General features: G+C 54.2%; 1 protein-coding gene across 1 annotated transcript in view; it reads right to left on the minus strand.

The window, feature by feature from the left end:
• Nucleotides 1-1,697: 1,697 nt before the first annotated feature.
• LTBP4 (latent transforming growth factor beta binding protein 4) overlaps nucleotides 1,698-12,690 on the minus strand; it is a 30,740-nt gene continuing 19,747 nt past the window's right edge. Inside the window, exons 22-32 of the mRNA XM_021711894.1 lie at nucleotides 10,977-11,108; nucleotides 10,772-10,897; nucleotides 9,325-9,471; nucleotides 8,332-8,589; nucleotides 7,957-8,028; nucleotides 7,628-7,756; nucleotides 7,275-7,421; nucleotides 5,888-6,040; nucleotides 4,299-4,679; nucleotides 2,918-3,070; nucleotides 1,698-1,921 (exon numbers count right to left, since the gene is read on the minus strand). Of these exons, the coding sequence (XP_021567569.1) occupies nucleotides 1,767-1,921; nucleotides 2,918-3,070; nucleotides 4,299-4,679; nucleotides 5,888-6,040; nucleotides 7,275-7,421; nucleotides 7,628-7,756; nucleotides 7,957-8,028; nucleotides 8,332-8,589; nucleotides 9,325-9,471; nucleotides 10,772-10,897; nucleotides 10,977-11,108 (1,853 nt within the window). The 3' untranslated portion in view covers nucleotides 1,698-1,766. The remainder of the gene's footprint in view (nucleotides 1,922-2,917; nucleotides 3,071-4,298; nucleotides 4,680-5,887; nucleotides 6,041-7,274; nucleotides 7,422-7,627; nucleotides 7,757-7,956; nucleotides 8,029-8,331; nucleotides 8,590-9,324; nucleotides 9,472-10,771; nucleotides 10,898-10,976; nucleotides 11,109-12,690) is intronic.

The raw sequence follows: 12,690 nt of genomic DNA on the forward strand, positions 1-12,690 counted from the left end.
AACTTGTGGCCTCAAATGATCCCCTCTCCTCAGCCTCCCAAAGTGCTGGGATTACAGACATGAACCACCACATCCAGCTTGTGCTTCTGATCTGGTTCCTGTTTCCCTCTGGTATCACTTGTCTGGTCCCTGTAGCATATGAGTTTGAAATCCTGGGGAGGCCGGGCTCGGTGGCTCAGCCTGTAATCCCGTGCCTTTGGGAGGCTGAGGTGAGTGGATTGCCTGAGCCTGCGGGTTCGAGACCCGCCTGGGCAGCGAGACCTCATCTGTACAATAAATAAAAAAATCAGCCGGGCGTGGTAGCGCATGCCTGTAGTTCCAGCCACTTGGAAGGCTGAGGCGGAAGGATGGCCGGAGCCCAGCAGGTCGAGGCTGCGGTGGCCGGGAGCGGCCACTGCACTCCAGTCTGGGCGACAGAGTGAGACTCCAACTCAAAAAAAAAAAAAAAAAAAACCCTGTGGAGAAAGCCACTAATAGGTGGAGAAGAACTCTGGTACAGATTTTTGTTTTCAGCCTGACCCGGTGCCAATGGGCCTCTTCACTCTCAAATCCCCACCCTCGCCCCTTCCCGGAGCTTATGCCGGTCCAGGCTGTTCTTGGGTTTTAGAGGTGAGGGGGAGATTCTGGACTCCCCATATGGCTGAAGTACTGGAGGGATCTGTGCTGAGCCCTCGACCAGCACACACACAGCTCCTTCCCACCTCCCCTGCCGCCCCTACTCAAGCTAGCAAATTCTCAGCTGGATGTCTGAGTCTTCCTCCAGGGACTCCTGCCCCCTCGCCATGCCCTACTTGTCTGGGGATTGCTTAAGACTCCTCTGGGGAGTCGGAGAGCTCTGGGGCCCCTCCAGCCGGGGTCTGAGGCTGCCTCCTTCCGTCCCCTCCTGAGGCCCCACAGGCGGAAGAGGAGGCTCTAGGGGGATTTATTGGGAAGGTCAGCAGCATTAAAAATCCAAAGGCAAGATCTCTCTCGAGATTAGGGAAAGGAACAAAGAGAAAGGGAAGGAGGATGATTTACACAGAGAGATGAAAAGTTACAGAGACAGAGAGAACGGGACAGAGAAAAGCTGAAAGAAGCCAAGACACGGAAAAGAGAACAAAAGAGAGAAACACGAGGCAGAGACCAGGAGAGACAGGATAGCCCAAGGGACGCGGAAACTGGAAGTCAGACACCCGTCGGGAACGAGAAGAGAACATAGTAACTTAGTGACTCAGAGAACAAACTCAGGAGGCCAGGCGCGGTGTCTCATGTCTGTAATGCCAGCACTTTGGGAGGCGGAGGTGGAAGGATGGCCTGAACCCAGGGGTCGAGACCAGAACGGGGCAATTTGGCGAGACCGTTTCTACAATCAATCAAAAAACTAGCGGGATGTGGTTTCGCATGCCTGGAGTCCCAGCTACTCGGGAGGCTGAGGCAGAAGGATCGCCTGAGCCCAGGAGGTCGAGGCTGCGGAGGCCTTGAGTGTGCCACTGCACTCCAGCCTGAGTGACAGTGAGACCTGACTCCCAAAAAAAGAGATGATGTGTGAGAAACAGAAAGGCAGGCAAAGGTACAAAATAGGTGTCTTTTAATGGAAAATTTTTATAAAGGGGAGAGGCCGTGAAGGGGGCCACGGGCCGGGCGCTGGGGGTGGCCGGGGTGACGGCGTCTGGCTTCCTGGCGTGTCTGTCGGTCCCTCCCCTCCATCGGTCGGGCGGCCCGTGCACTCGCACACGGGCGGCCGCAGGGTGCGCGCACAGGGCCTGGCGGGCGCGAGCGGGCCGGGCTCAGGCTCGGGGCCTCGCGGGAGCGCAGTGGTGTGGCTGGTGCGTGGGTGCGAACCCCGGGCGGCAGATGCAGCGGAAAGAGCCATCCGTGTTGACGCAGCGCGCGTTGACGCAGAGCGGGGAGGTGGCCTGGGCCTCGGCACACTCGTTGATGTCTGGGGAGCGGAAACAGGGATCGCTGCTGAAGGCTGGGGACCCAGAAGCCCGCCTCCCTGGCCCCGGAGTCTCCTGGGAGTATGGATGCCGAGCCTCTCGTTCGGATCCCGCCTCTGCCACCTGCCGGCTGTGGGGATCTGGCCGGGGAGCTTAACCTGTTTGCCTCAGCGTCGTGTTCAGTCAGATGGGTATGGTAGCCCCCAGTCACTAGGTTCTTGTTAGGAAAATAATACTGAGGATGACATCAACAAGAAACGCTGGAGTACTGCTTTAAGCACATCAGGAGGGCTGACTTTATCTTCCTAATAACCCTAGGAGGCAGCCACGGGGATCCTGTTTTACATATGTGCAAACTGAGGCCAGCATGGGAAAGCCGCTTGCGGAAAGCCGCTTGCCGAGGTCACACAGCAAGCCCACACTCTGCCCGGTGGGTTCTCAGGCCAGCTCTCCAAGACTGAATGCTCAACTTCCCTCCCCTCTCTCTCCTCCCTCCCCCAGTTCTTGACTGTGAGGCTCTTTTCTGAGCTTCAGTTTACACATAGGTTTCTGTGTTATTGGAAATCAATGTTAACGACGGTCACAGCATCTCCATGAAATAGGCTCTTTGACTATTCCCATTTTTCAGATGAGAAAAATTAAGCAAGGGACAGTGATCTATTCAGGGTCACACAACAAGTGGCTAAATTAAACCTGAGGTCTGTCCATCTCCCCCAAGAGTTCTTGATTCTAATCACTTGGCTGTACTACTGTCTAAATAGTATTCCCATTTTACAGACGGGAAGACTGAGGCTCTCCAAAGAGGTTGTGCAAATTGCCCAGGGTAGCACTGGGAGTCCATAGAAATCTGCAATTCCACCCATAGATCCTGCTTCAAAGCCCTGCAGTCAAGCCCCACCCAGGGGCAAGAATTACTCCCTCCCTCTGGGCTGGCTGTCCCTTTCTACCCTCTGGTCAAGCCCAGCCTCCCCCCAGTACCAGCCGACCCCGCCCCTCACCGACGCAGGCCATGCGGGTCATGTCCAGGCGGTAGCCATCGAAGCAGCGGCAGGTGAAGCCTTCAGGGACGCGCACACAGCGGCCGTGGGCGCAGCCGTCCAGGATTCCACACTCCTCCGCCTCCAGCTCCTCATAGGGCTCAGCCAGGGCTCCTGTGGGGAACGTGGGGACCCTATGACTCAAGGTTTCTGCCTTTGTTCCTTATTACCCCACAAGGGTGTGTGCCCCTGGATCTGTGTCTCTTTCTAAATTGTCCATCCCAGGCCGGGTGAGGTAGCTCATGCCTGTAACCCCAGCACTTTGGGAGAATGAGGCAGAAGGATTGCTTGAGCCTAGGAGTTTGAGACCAGTTGGGGCAATATAGACCTCGTCTCTACAAAAGTAAAAAAAAAAAAGGTAGCAGGGAATGTGGTACACTCCTGTAGTCCCAGCTACTCAGGAGACTGAGGCAGAAGGATCACCTGAGCCCAGGAGTTCAAGGCTGCAGTGAGCGGCCATCATGCCACTGCACTCCAGTCTGAGCAACACAGTGAAACGCTGACTCAAAAAATAAAATAAAATAAAATAAAATAAATAGGCTGGGCCTGGTGGCTTATGCCTGTAATCCCACCACTTTGGGAGGCAGAGGTGAGAGGACTGCCTGAGTCCAGGGGTTTGAATCCAGCCTGGGCAACTTGGTGAGACCTCATCTCTACAATAAATCAAAAACTTAGCCAGGCTTGCTTGCAAGCCTGTAGTTCCAGCTACTTGGAAGATTGAGGTGGAAGGATCACCTGAGCCCAGCAGGTTGCCGCTGCGGTGGCCGCGAGCGTGCGAGCGTGCCGCTGCACTCCAGCCTAGGCGACAGAGACTCCGACTTAAGTAAAATAAAAACTAGCCGGGCTCGGTGGCTCAGCCTGTAATCCCGCGCCTTTGGGAAGCTGAGGTGAGTGGATTGCCTGACCCCGAGGGTTCGAGACCCACCTGGGCAGCGAGACCTCATCTCTACAATAAATCAAAAAATCAGCCAGGCGTGGTAGCGCATGCCTGTAATTCTGGCTACTTGGAAGGCTGAGGCGGAAGGATCGCCGGAGCTCAGCAGGTCGAGGCTGCAGTGGCCGGGAGCGGCCACTGCACTCCAGTCTGGGCGACAGTGAGACTCCAACTCAAAAAAAAAACAAAAAAATAAAATAAAAACTGTCCATCGCGCTCCAGGTTTACCTGGTGGGCCCCCAGCTTCCCTCTGTCCCCTTCTCTTTCTTTGCGGGTCTGTGGGAATTTCAGTCCATCTTGGCAGCTACTCTGCTCCCCACTGCTCCCTGGTAGTACCTGTGTCTCCCACCCCCTTGACTGCCTCTCCGCCTGCCCTGTCCGCTTCCATCATCCGCTCGTGGCGCTCACCAGCATAGCCTCCACGGGCAGGTGACTCCTCAGGCTCTGGGAAGGAGCCACGGGTGTCGCGGGACCGATAGGGCCAGCGGGTGCCCGGGCCGGGTGGGGCAGGAGCCTCCGAGTCACCATAGGGGCCACCGTCGTCCTCGAAATCGGGCATGTCGAAGGGTGGCGCCCCATAAGGAGCCTCCCGGCGTGCGAAAGGCCCAGGTGGTGGTGGGTAAGGGTCGTAGGGTAGCACAGGTGGCGCGTACAACTCAGGCCCATACGGGAGGCCTTGGTAAGGCGGACCTAGGTCTGGGCCATACTCATAGGGGAGTCCAAAGCCACCTGGCCGCGGGGGCCCGTAGGCAGGGGGGCGCAGCACATTGCACAGGGCCTCGAAGTCATCTGTGAACAGGGTCCAAGTCAAACAATCAGCCCTGCTGACTCCCCTCTCCCCCCATATTCCCTCCCTGGGAAGAGGAGGCAGAGGAGAGGATGGAGAGGACCATGGGCTCAGGCATGGGGGTGTAAGGGGCTTAAAAACAGGGCACGGAGCTGGGCGTGGTGGCTCAAGCCTGTAATCCCAGCAGAGGGGAAGGCGGAGGCGAGAGGACTGCCTGAGCTCAGGGATTTGAGACCAGCCTGAGCAACAGGGCAAGACCTCCTCTCTACAATAAAAAAAATTAGCCGAGTGGCTAATTAGTATGGTGTCACATGTCTGTGGTTCCAGCTACTTGGAAGGCTGAGGTGGAAGGATCACCTGAGCCCAGCCTGGGTGACAGAGTGAGACCCCGGCTCAAAAAAAAAAGAAGAAAACAGGGCACTGGATTGAAGGGGCAGGATCAGAGGTTTCTGGAGGCAGAATTGGGGGTCTGAAAGATTTGGACGGGCTGGGATCAAGGGTACTGGAGACTGCAGTTAAAAATCAGGGTCCCTAATGCTGAAATTTGGGGACCTACAGAAGCTAGGAATGATATGGGACTGTTTCTCCCAGGACTGGGAGATCCCAGGGATTGCTACAGGGGGCCTCGGGCCAGGATGCATGGGAGAGGGTTTGAGTCACTGGGACCTGGAGGTTTAAGGACTCAAGACTGGGGCCTTTTAGGCTGGGTCCCCAAGACTGGCTGAGGATGGGGAGACTCAAGGGTATTAAGAGCCAATGATCAGGGATCTTGGGGGGCTGTGCATTGGGGTTTGAGCACCCGGATGTGGGTGTCCTAGGCAAATGGGATTTGGAGCTCTGTGGGGCTATGACCAGGGGGTCTGTGGGCCAGGATGGTGGGGTCTGAGCAGCTGGTTTTTCCGGCCTAAGGGTCCAGGATTTAAGGGAGGACATCTCATAGGCCATGTCTTGGGGTTTTAGAGACCAAGAGTTGAGGGCATAAGAAATCAGACTTCAGGGGCCTGTGGGGCTGACCCCAAGGGTTTGCTTCAAGCCTTGGGACTTCTGTGGCAGAGTCTTGGAAGGCTTTGAGTTGTGACCTGGGGTTCAAGCTTTTGTGATAGGCTGTGGCATGGGGGTCTAAGGGGCCACGTTTGGGGGGATCTGAAGGTCTGGATTTGGATCCTAAGGGGCAGGGCCTCTGAGTTCAGTCTAGGCCAGTGGTGGGTACCTGAGTCCTGCGCGGGGCAGAGGGCGCAGTCCATGCCCCAGGCCTCTCCGTAGAGGCAGCAGCACTCTGTGTAGGTGGCCTGACGGTCCAGCCGAGGGCGACTGCACACGAGATCAGGCCCCACTTCCTGCCAGCACACTCCCAGATTGTCATCTGCAGGTGGAGATAGCATATGTCAGAGTGGGGCTGGCACTGGGGTCCTCCCAGGTGCTGGACCCCCTCCCCTGCAGGAGCAGCCCAGCCATCCTCTGCTTAGCAAGAAATCCATATCAGCTGTGATCTGACTCCTGAAAGTCCTCTGAGGTCATGCCAGGGTTCTGGATTGAGGACAAGGATTATTCTGGTATGAGGGATAGGGAGACAGGGTCTGAGAGGGGTCTACCGAAGTCTGGCTTCTGAAGGACTGTGGCCCCAGGAAGTTGTTTTCTTCTCTTAGCATTGTCTGAATGAAGTCTTAGCATTGGGGGGTGGGGGGTGGGGAGGAATGCAGCAGAGGCAGGAAATGGAGAACAGTGTTTGGGCCAGTGGGCAGAAAGGGAGGTGTGGAGATGCAGTGTGTTAGAGACACAGAACCTCAAGAGACACTGACAGAGGGAGGAGAGAATCAGAGACAAAAAGAGAGAAAGGACCCCAAAAGACAGAGACAAACACATCTCAAACGAAACAGGAAGACAAAGAAGCAGAGACAGGAGAAACACAGACCTGGAAACAAAGACAGATTCAGAGACTGTCAGAAATTCAGAGAAAAACTGAAAGGCAGAAATCTACAGACAGGTAGAAAGAGACAGAGACCCAGAGACACATAGAGAAATAATAACAGGTAGCACTCAGTAAGACCAGGTTTCCTCCTGTCCGTAAAAACAAAATCCATCCAGCCTAGGCAACACAGCGAGACCTCGTCTCTGAAAGAAAAAAAAAATTAACTGGGCATGGTGGTGCGCACCTAAAGTCCCAGCTACTCAGGAGGCTGAGGTGGAAGGATCGACCTAGGAGGTCGAGACTGCAGTGAACTGTGATCGTGCCACTGCACTCCCGCCTGGACGACAGAGTGAGACCTTGACTTCATCCATCCCTCCATCCATCCACGAAAATTCCTCACAGCCACCCTGTAAGGTACGGGGGTTATGCACCCCATGTGCAGAAAGGAAGCCAGATGCCGAGAGGCGCTAGGCAAAGGTGGCCTCTAAAACCTCTGGATGGAAACAGCAGGCCAGCTGGTCTCGGAGACAGACTACAAGACGGAGACGCAACTGGGCCCGACGGGGCGCGGCCGGGAAGAGAGCCTGGGGAGGTGGCCTGGCGAGGAGGCGTGGCCTGGGTGCAGGCGTAAGGCTGAGCCAATGGAATGGGCGGCACGGGCGGGCGTAGCCGGCGGGGGCGGGGCTACCGAGGCTCTGGCTCTCATTGGAGACGCAGCGGCGGCGCGAGCCGTCCAGCACGAGTGGGGGCTCGCAAGTGCAGTGATAGGAGCCCACGGTGTTAACGCAGCGCCCGCCCTCACAAGCCGGCTCCTCGTCGGCGCACTCGTCGTTATCTAGGACGGCGGGGAGACAGTGATTAAGAGACAACTCCTCACCCCCCCCTCCCCATTTCTCTCTCCAGCCATTTATTTGACAGTGTGCTAGATGGAGTTCAGACTCCAGGAAGGACTTCTCGCTGGTGGTGGCCACATTCCAGCGAGGGGATGGCATGGTAGGGAGTCGGTGAGTTTCCGGGGCATGGTGGAGTTGGGGCTCGTACCCACACACTCCAGCCGCTGTGCATGGTAGTAGTAGCCGTTGCTGCAGTAACAGGAGTAGCCCGGGGCCGTGTTCACGCAAACGCCACTCTTGCACACCTGGTCTCGGAAAAGCTGGCATTCGTCCACGTCTGCAGAAGAGTGGAGAGAAGTGGGGACTGGTTGGATGGGCGGAGTCTGTGAGGGCAGGGCATGACCAGAAAAGACAGAGATGGCGAAAGAGACCAAGAAAAAAACAGAGAAAAAAGACAGGGATGGGGTGGGGGAGACAGATACAGACAGAGCTGGGCCTGGGGACTTAGGGTGGGTTGGGGATGAAGTCTGTCCTCACCTCTCCGGAGGCTGGGGTCTCCACTGGGCGCCAGGTAGCCCCGGCCGTGGGGGCACAATGACTGGTACTCAGCTGCACATAGAGACAAGGCTAAGCCCAGACACCAGAATCCCAGTCCCAGCCCTGGGGCCTGGGCCTGCCGGCGCCCACCCGTTTTAGTACTTACTCTTGCCCTATGCCCAAGTCCTCAGGCCCCATGCCTGTGCCCGCTTCTCAGCTTCATGCCCGTCCATGCCTACCTGGCTGGCAGCTCACTCTTGCCCTGACCAGTACCTCAACACCCTGTCCAATGTGTCCCCTTTCCCAGTCCCATGACCTTCCCAGTATCTCTATCCAGAGCCTCAGTCCTGAGTCCTCCCATCAGCTGGTGCCCACCTGTCTCGGTGCTGGGGCATTGCTGGATGCGGCAGCCGCTGCCCCAGCCCTCACCCACAGTACAGCAGCACTCCTGCCACGTCACGTTCCGGGCTAGGATGTTGTCACATGCATCTGGGGCCGCTGTGTCAAAGTAGCACTCCCGACGCCCGCTGCTCACAGGGCCCTGCCTAGGCGTGCTGGGACGGCGGGGCGGGGGTGGCCTGGCTGGCAGACCAGGGCTGGCAGGTGCCTGGGGCTGTGAGCCTGGAAACGTGCCTGGGGAGACAATGTGAGCTGAACTCCCAGCCCCATCTGGCATAGATGGGGAAACTGAGACCTAGAGGGCCCCAGCTATCAGTGGCAAAACCAGACTCCGCACCTCTCATCCACCTGGCATTGTCTCTCTCTCTCTCTTTTTTGAGTTGTTGTTACGCTTCACCCAAGCTGGAATGCAGTGGCATGATCATGGCTACTGCAGCCTCAACCTCCTGGGCTGAGGAATCCTTCTATCTCAGCCTCCTGAGTAGCTTGGAGTCCAGGCCCTCTCCTACAGGAAACCCTCCCCAACCCTCCTCTCAGGCTGGGTCAGGCACCTCCTCCAAAACCCCTTGGGCTTTTCCCATCACAGCCTCTGGGCTCCCTCCCTCCTCGTCCTGCTGTCTCTGGGTTGCCACTATCTGGTGCTAGCTCTGTCTGCCCCATTGGATGGTGAGTCCCCTGAGGACAGAGAGTAATCTTTCTTGGTCACTACTGTGCCCCAGTGCCAAGAATAGGGCCTGAACACAGTGGTTGCCCTATGAACATCTGTTGAACGCAGGAATCTGATGGGGTCGGGACCAAGATCTAGTTCTCCCGACACAGTCCCACCACTGATGTTAACCCATGTGTTTTTGCTTATGTTTAAAACAACAGTATTTAACCGATGGTTGCTGTACACACCAGGAATGGTTAGACCACATCATTTTCTTGTAGGGCCAGCAGCCGTCAGTTACAAAGATACATTTGTCTCACCAGCAGAAGTCCGTGGGGGAACACAGCGTCCAGTCATGGGGTCAAACTCCTCCGGGCTGTTGGGGCAGACACAGAGGAAGGAGCCTTCGACATTTTCACACAGGGCAGCTCCACATACACCTTGTAGTGTTTCACACTCGTTCACATCTGTGAGCAGGAGACAACAGGGGAGAGGAAGCCAATGGTTATAAACTTCTATGATTCTAAAGGTCCAAAAGTCTTGAGCTTTTAAATATAATGGGTATCATTAATGGCCTAGACTACCATCTGCTTTTCTACTAGTGACATATGCTGAATTTCCCTTGGGAACCCCGTGCTCCTCCATTTCCAACCCATGTGCTTTCAGTAGGGCTAAGTCTACCCAAGAGATGGGCACATGTTCCAGGCATGACCCACCAGATGACTGTATTTCTGTGGTTGCCAGATAGGCTATGACCATGCTGGGTCAATCAAAGCCGGCCTGGGACTTTTGCTAGAAATATTGAAAAAGAAACTCCAGCTTGAGCTCTAGGGTTTCCAAGCTGGGAGTGTTAGCTGAGAAGTTCCAGGGTCACCTTTGTCATTGTGAAAAGAGGGTCTGCCTAAAAATAAATCCAGAGGAAAGCTGAGCCAAGAGAAGACAGAATTAGCCTTGTTAAAATTCCTGGATACAATGATGCCTGAAGTTCAAATACATCCCAGGACTTTGCATTTTAATTCCTTTTAAAGAAATAAAGCCCTATTGTGTTCCCACTGGTGAAAGTTTCAAGAATGTATAATTATGATCCATATATTTCACTGTATGTAAATGGAAGCCCAAATGAAAATATCTGTAAACACATATTGAACTCTGGTTAATGATATGCATATTGAAAAGTTTAAGGGAAAGTGGACTGATGCCTGCAATTTATGCTTAAATTGGTCTAAAATATTGGATGGATTAATGGGTAGATATGTGAGGAAGCAAGTATAATAATATGATAATAATAGAATCTAGGCCATCGGTATGCAGGTGTTTGTCTTGCAGTTCTCCCAAAATGCTGTATGTTTAGAAATATTCCTCATAAAAATGTTAGGAAAAAATAAAGAATGTTTATGGGCTGTTGTGCACATTTCAGAGTTAACACATGTAAAGTGCTTGGAGCAGTGTCTGGCTCATAGTAAGTCTCAGTAAAAGTTTTATACATAGTAAAAAAGATGTTTATGTATACTTAAGATGAGTGTACTTTATACACTTTATACATTTTTTAAAAAGCACACACACAGAAATACAACCTGAATGAGTGAAGGTTTCTGTCACTTGCCACCAGAACAGTTCTGACTGATAGGGAGGTGATCTTATATTCCAAGGCCTAAATTCCACAACCCAGAAGTTCACATGTGTCCAGATGTACGAAGAGGGACAGGACCCGATCAACCCCTCCCACCCCCTCTGGTCCGTCCCTCCCACCCCCATGAAGCCCCGTACCCACGCAGTGACGCCCATCCCGTGCCCCCTCGTAACCCTGGTCACAGAGGCACTGGAAGGAGCCGGGCAGGTTCTGGCACACGGCGTGGGCACCACAGAAGGACCGGTTCCGGCACTCGTCCACATCTGCAACCACCAGACAGTCAGGCCATCTCTGGACTTTCTACCACCTCCACATCTCACCCAATGCCCGATGGACACCCACCCTGGCATCCGCCCCCTGGCGTGGGCTGATAGCCAGGGTCACAGGCCGGCGTGCATCGGTAGGAGCCAGGAGTGTTCTCACAGCGCTGGGCTCCACAAATCTCAGGGCCATATTCTTGGCACTCGTCCACGTCTGCAGAATAATGAGGAGGGGGCAGAGGGGAAGGGTGTCAAAGGCCTGGATCCACAGGATCCTAGTGCTACTTCTAGGCACCATAACCAAGAAGTCTCTATGAGTCTGGTATTCTAGGAGTCCGAGCTTCTAAAAATCAACCAATGTTGGTAACACTTAACTCCTCATTGGCATTTTTCTTTTGCTTTTATCTTGAGTTAGAGTCTCACTCTGTCGCCCAGGCGGGAGTGCAGTGGCACGACCAGCTAGGTTCAAGCAATCCTTCTGCCTCAGCCTTCCAAGTAGCCAGAACTACAGGTGTGCACTATCACACCCAGCTTATTTTTTTTTTATTTATTGTAGAGATGAGGTCTTGCCAAGTTGCCCAGGCTGGTCTTGAACCCCTGAGCTCAGGCAATCTTCTCGCCTCGGCCTCCCAAAGTGCTAGGATTACAGGCTTGAGCCACTGCGCCCAGCCTTCCTTTTTTTTTTTTTTTTTTTGAGTCAGAGAATCAGAGTGGCATGCTCATGGCTACCTCAGCCTGGACCTGCTGAGCTCAAGCGATCCCTCCCCCTCAGCCTTCCAAGTAGCTGGGACTACAGGTGCATGCCACCACGCCCACTAATTTTTTGATTTATTGTAGAAATGAGGTCTCACTATGTTGCCCCAGCTGGTCTCGAACCTCTGAGCTCAAGCAATTCTCTTGCCTCCACCTCCCAAAGAGCTGAGATTACAGGCGTGAGCCACTGTACCCAGCTGTCATTGCCATTTTTTTTTTGAGTTGGAGTCTCACTCTGTCGCCCACCCAGCCACCGCAGCCTCGACCTGCTGGGCTCCAGTGATCCTTCCGCCTCAGCCTTCCGAGTAGCCGGAATTACAGGCATGCGCTACCACGCCAGGCTGATTTTTTGATTTACTGTAGAGATGAGGTCTCACCAAGTTGCCCAGGCGGGTCTCGAACCCGCGGGCTCACGCAATCCACTCACCTCAGCCTCCCAAAGGCGCGGGATTACAGGCTGAGCCACCGAGCCCGGCTCGTTGCCATTTTTCAAATAAATCAAACATGGTCCCACTTCAGGGCCCTTGCACTTGCAGTTCTCTATGCCAGGAACACTCTTCCCTCAGCTATTTGCATGACTCCCATACTCAGGTGTCTAGGTCAAGCCCTCCTATGACTCCTCCCACAGAATGACGGTCCTGTCATCTCTGTCCATATGTTCTGCTTTATTGTCTTTCTGAAGCCTGATATTATATCTATACATTTACTGTTATGCTGTCACCTCCCTAGAATGCAAACTCTATTAACGACAGGGATTCGTGTCTGCTTTGTTCCTCAATAGCAACACCTGTCCCCAAACTATTTGTTGAATAAATCCTGAATGTATTTACATATTTATTATCTGCCTCCCTGCTACTCCTAGAATGCTACCTCCACAAGGGCCCCAGTAGCTGGAACACAGTGGGTGCTTAATGAATTCTTGCAGAATTTGTGAATGAGATCTCATGAAACTAGACTCCCACGAGTCGGAAGTCTACCAGTCTGAGTCAGAGGTGGCCTGTAGGTGTTTTGCTTCCTGTGTCCCACACAATGATGGCTCATAC

This window comes from Carlito syrichta, unplaced genomic scaffold, assembly GCF_000164805.1.
Source record: "Carlito syrichta isolate Samal-C Ts95f unplaced genomic scaffold, Tarsius_syrichta-2.0.1 Scaffold86295, whole genome shotgun sequence".
Classification (NCBI taxonomy): Eukaryota; Metazoa; Chordata; class Mammalia; order Primates; family Tarsiidae; genus Carlito; species Carlito syrichta.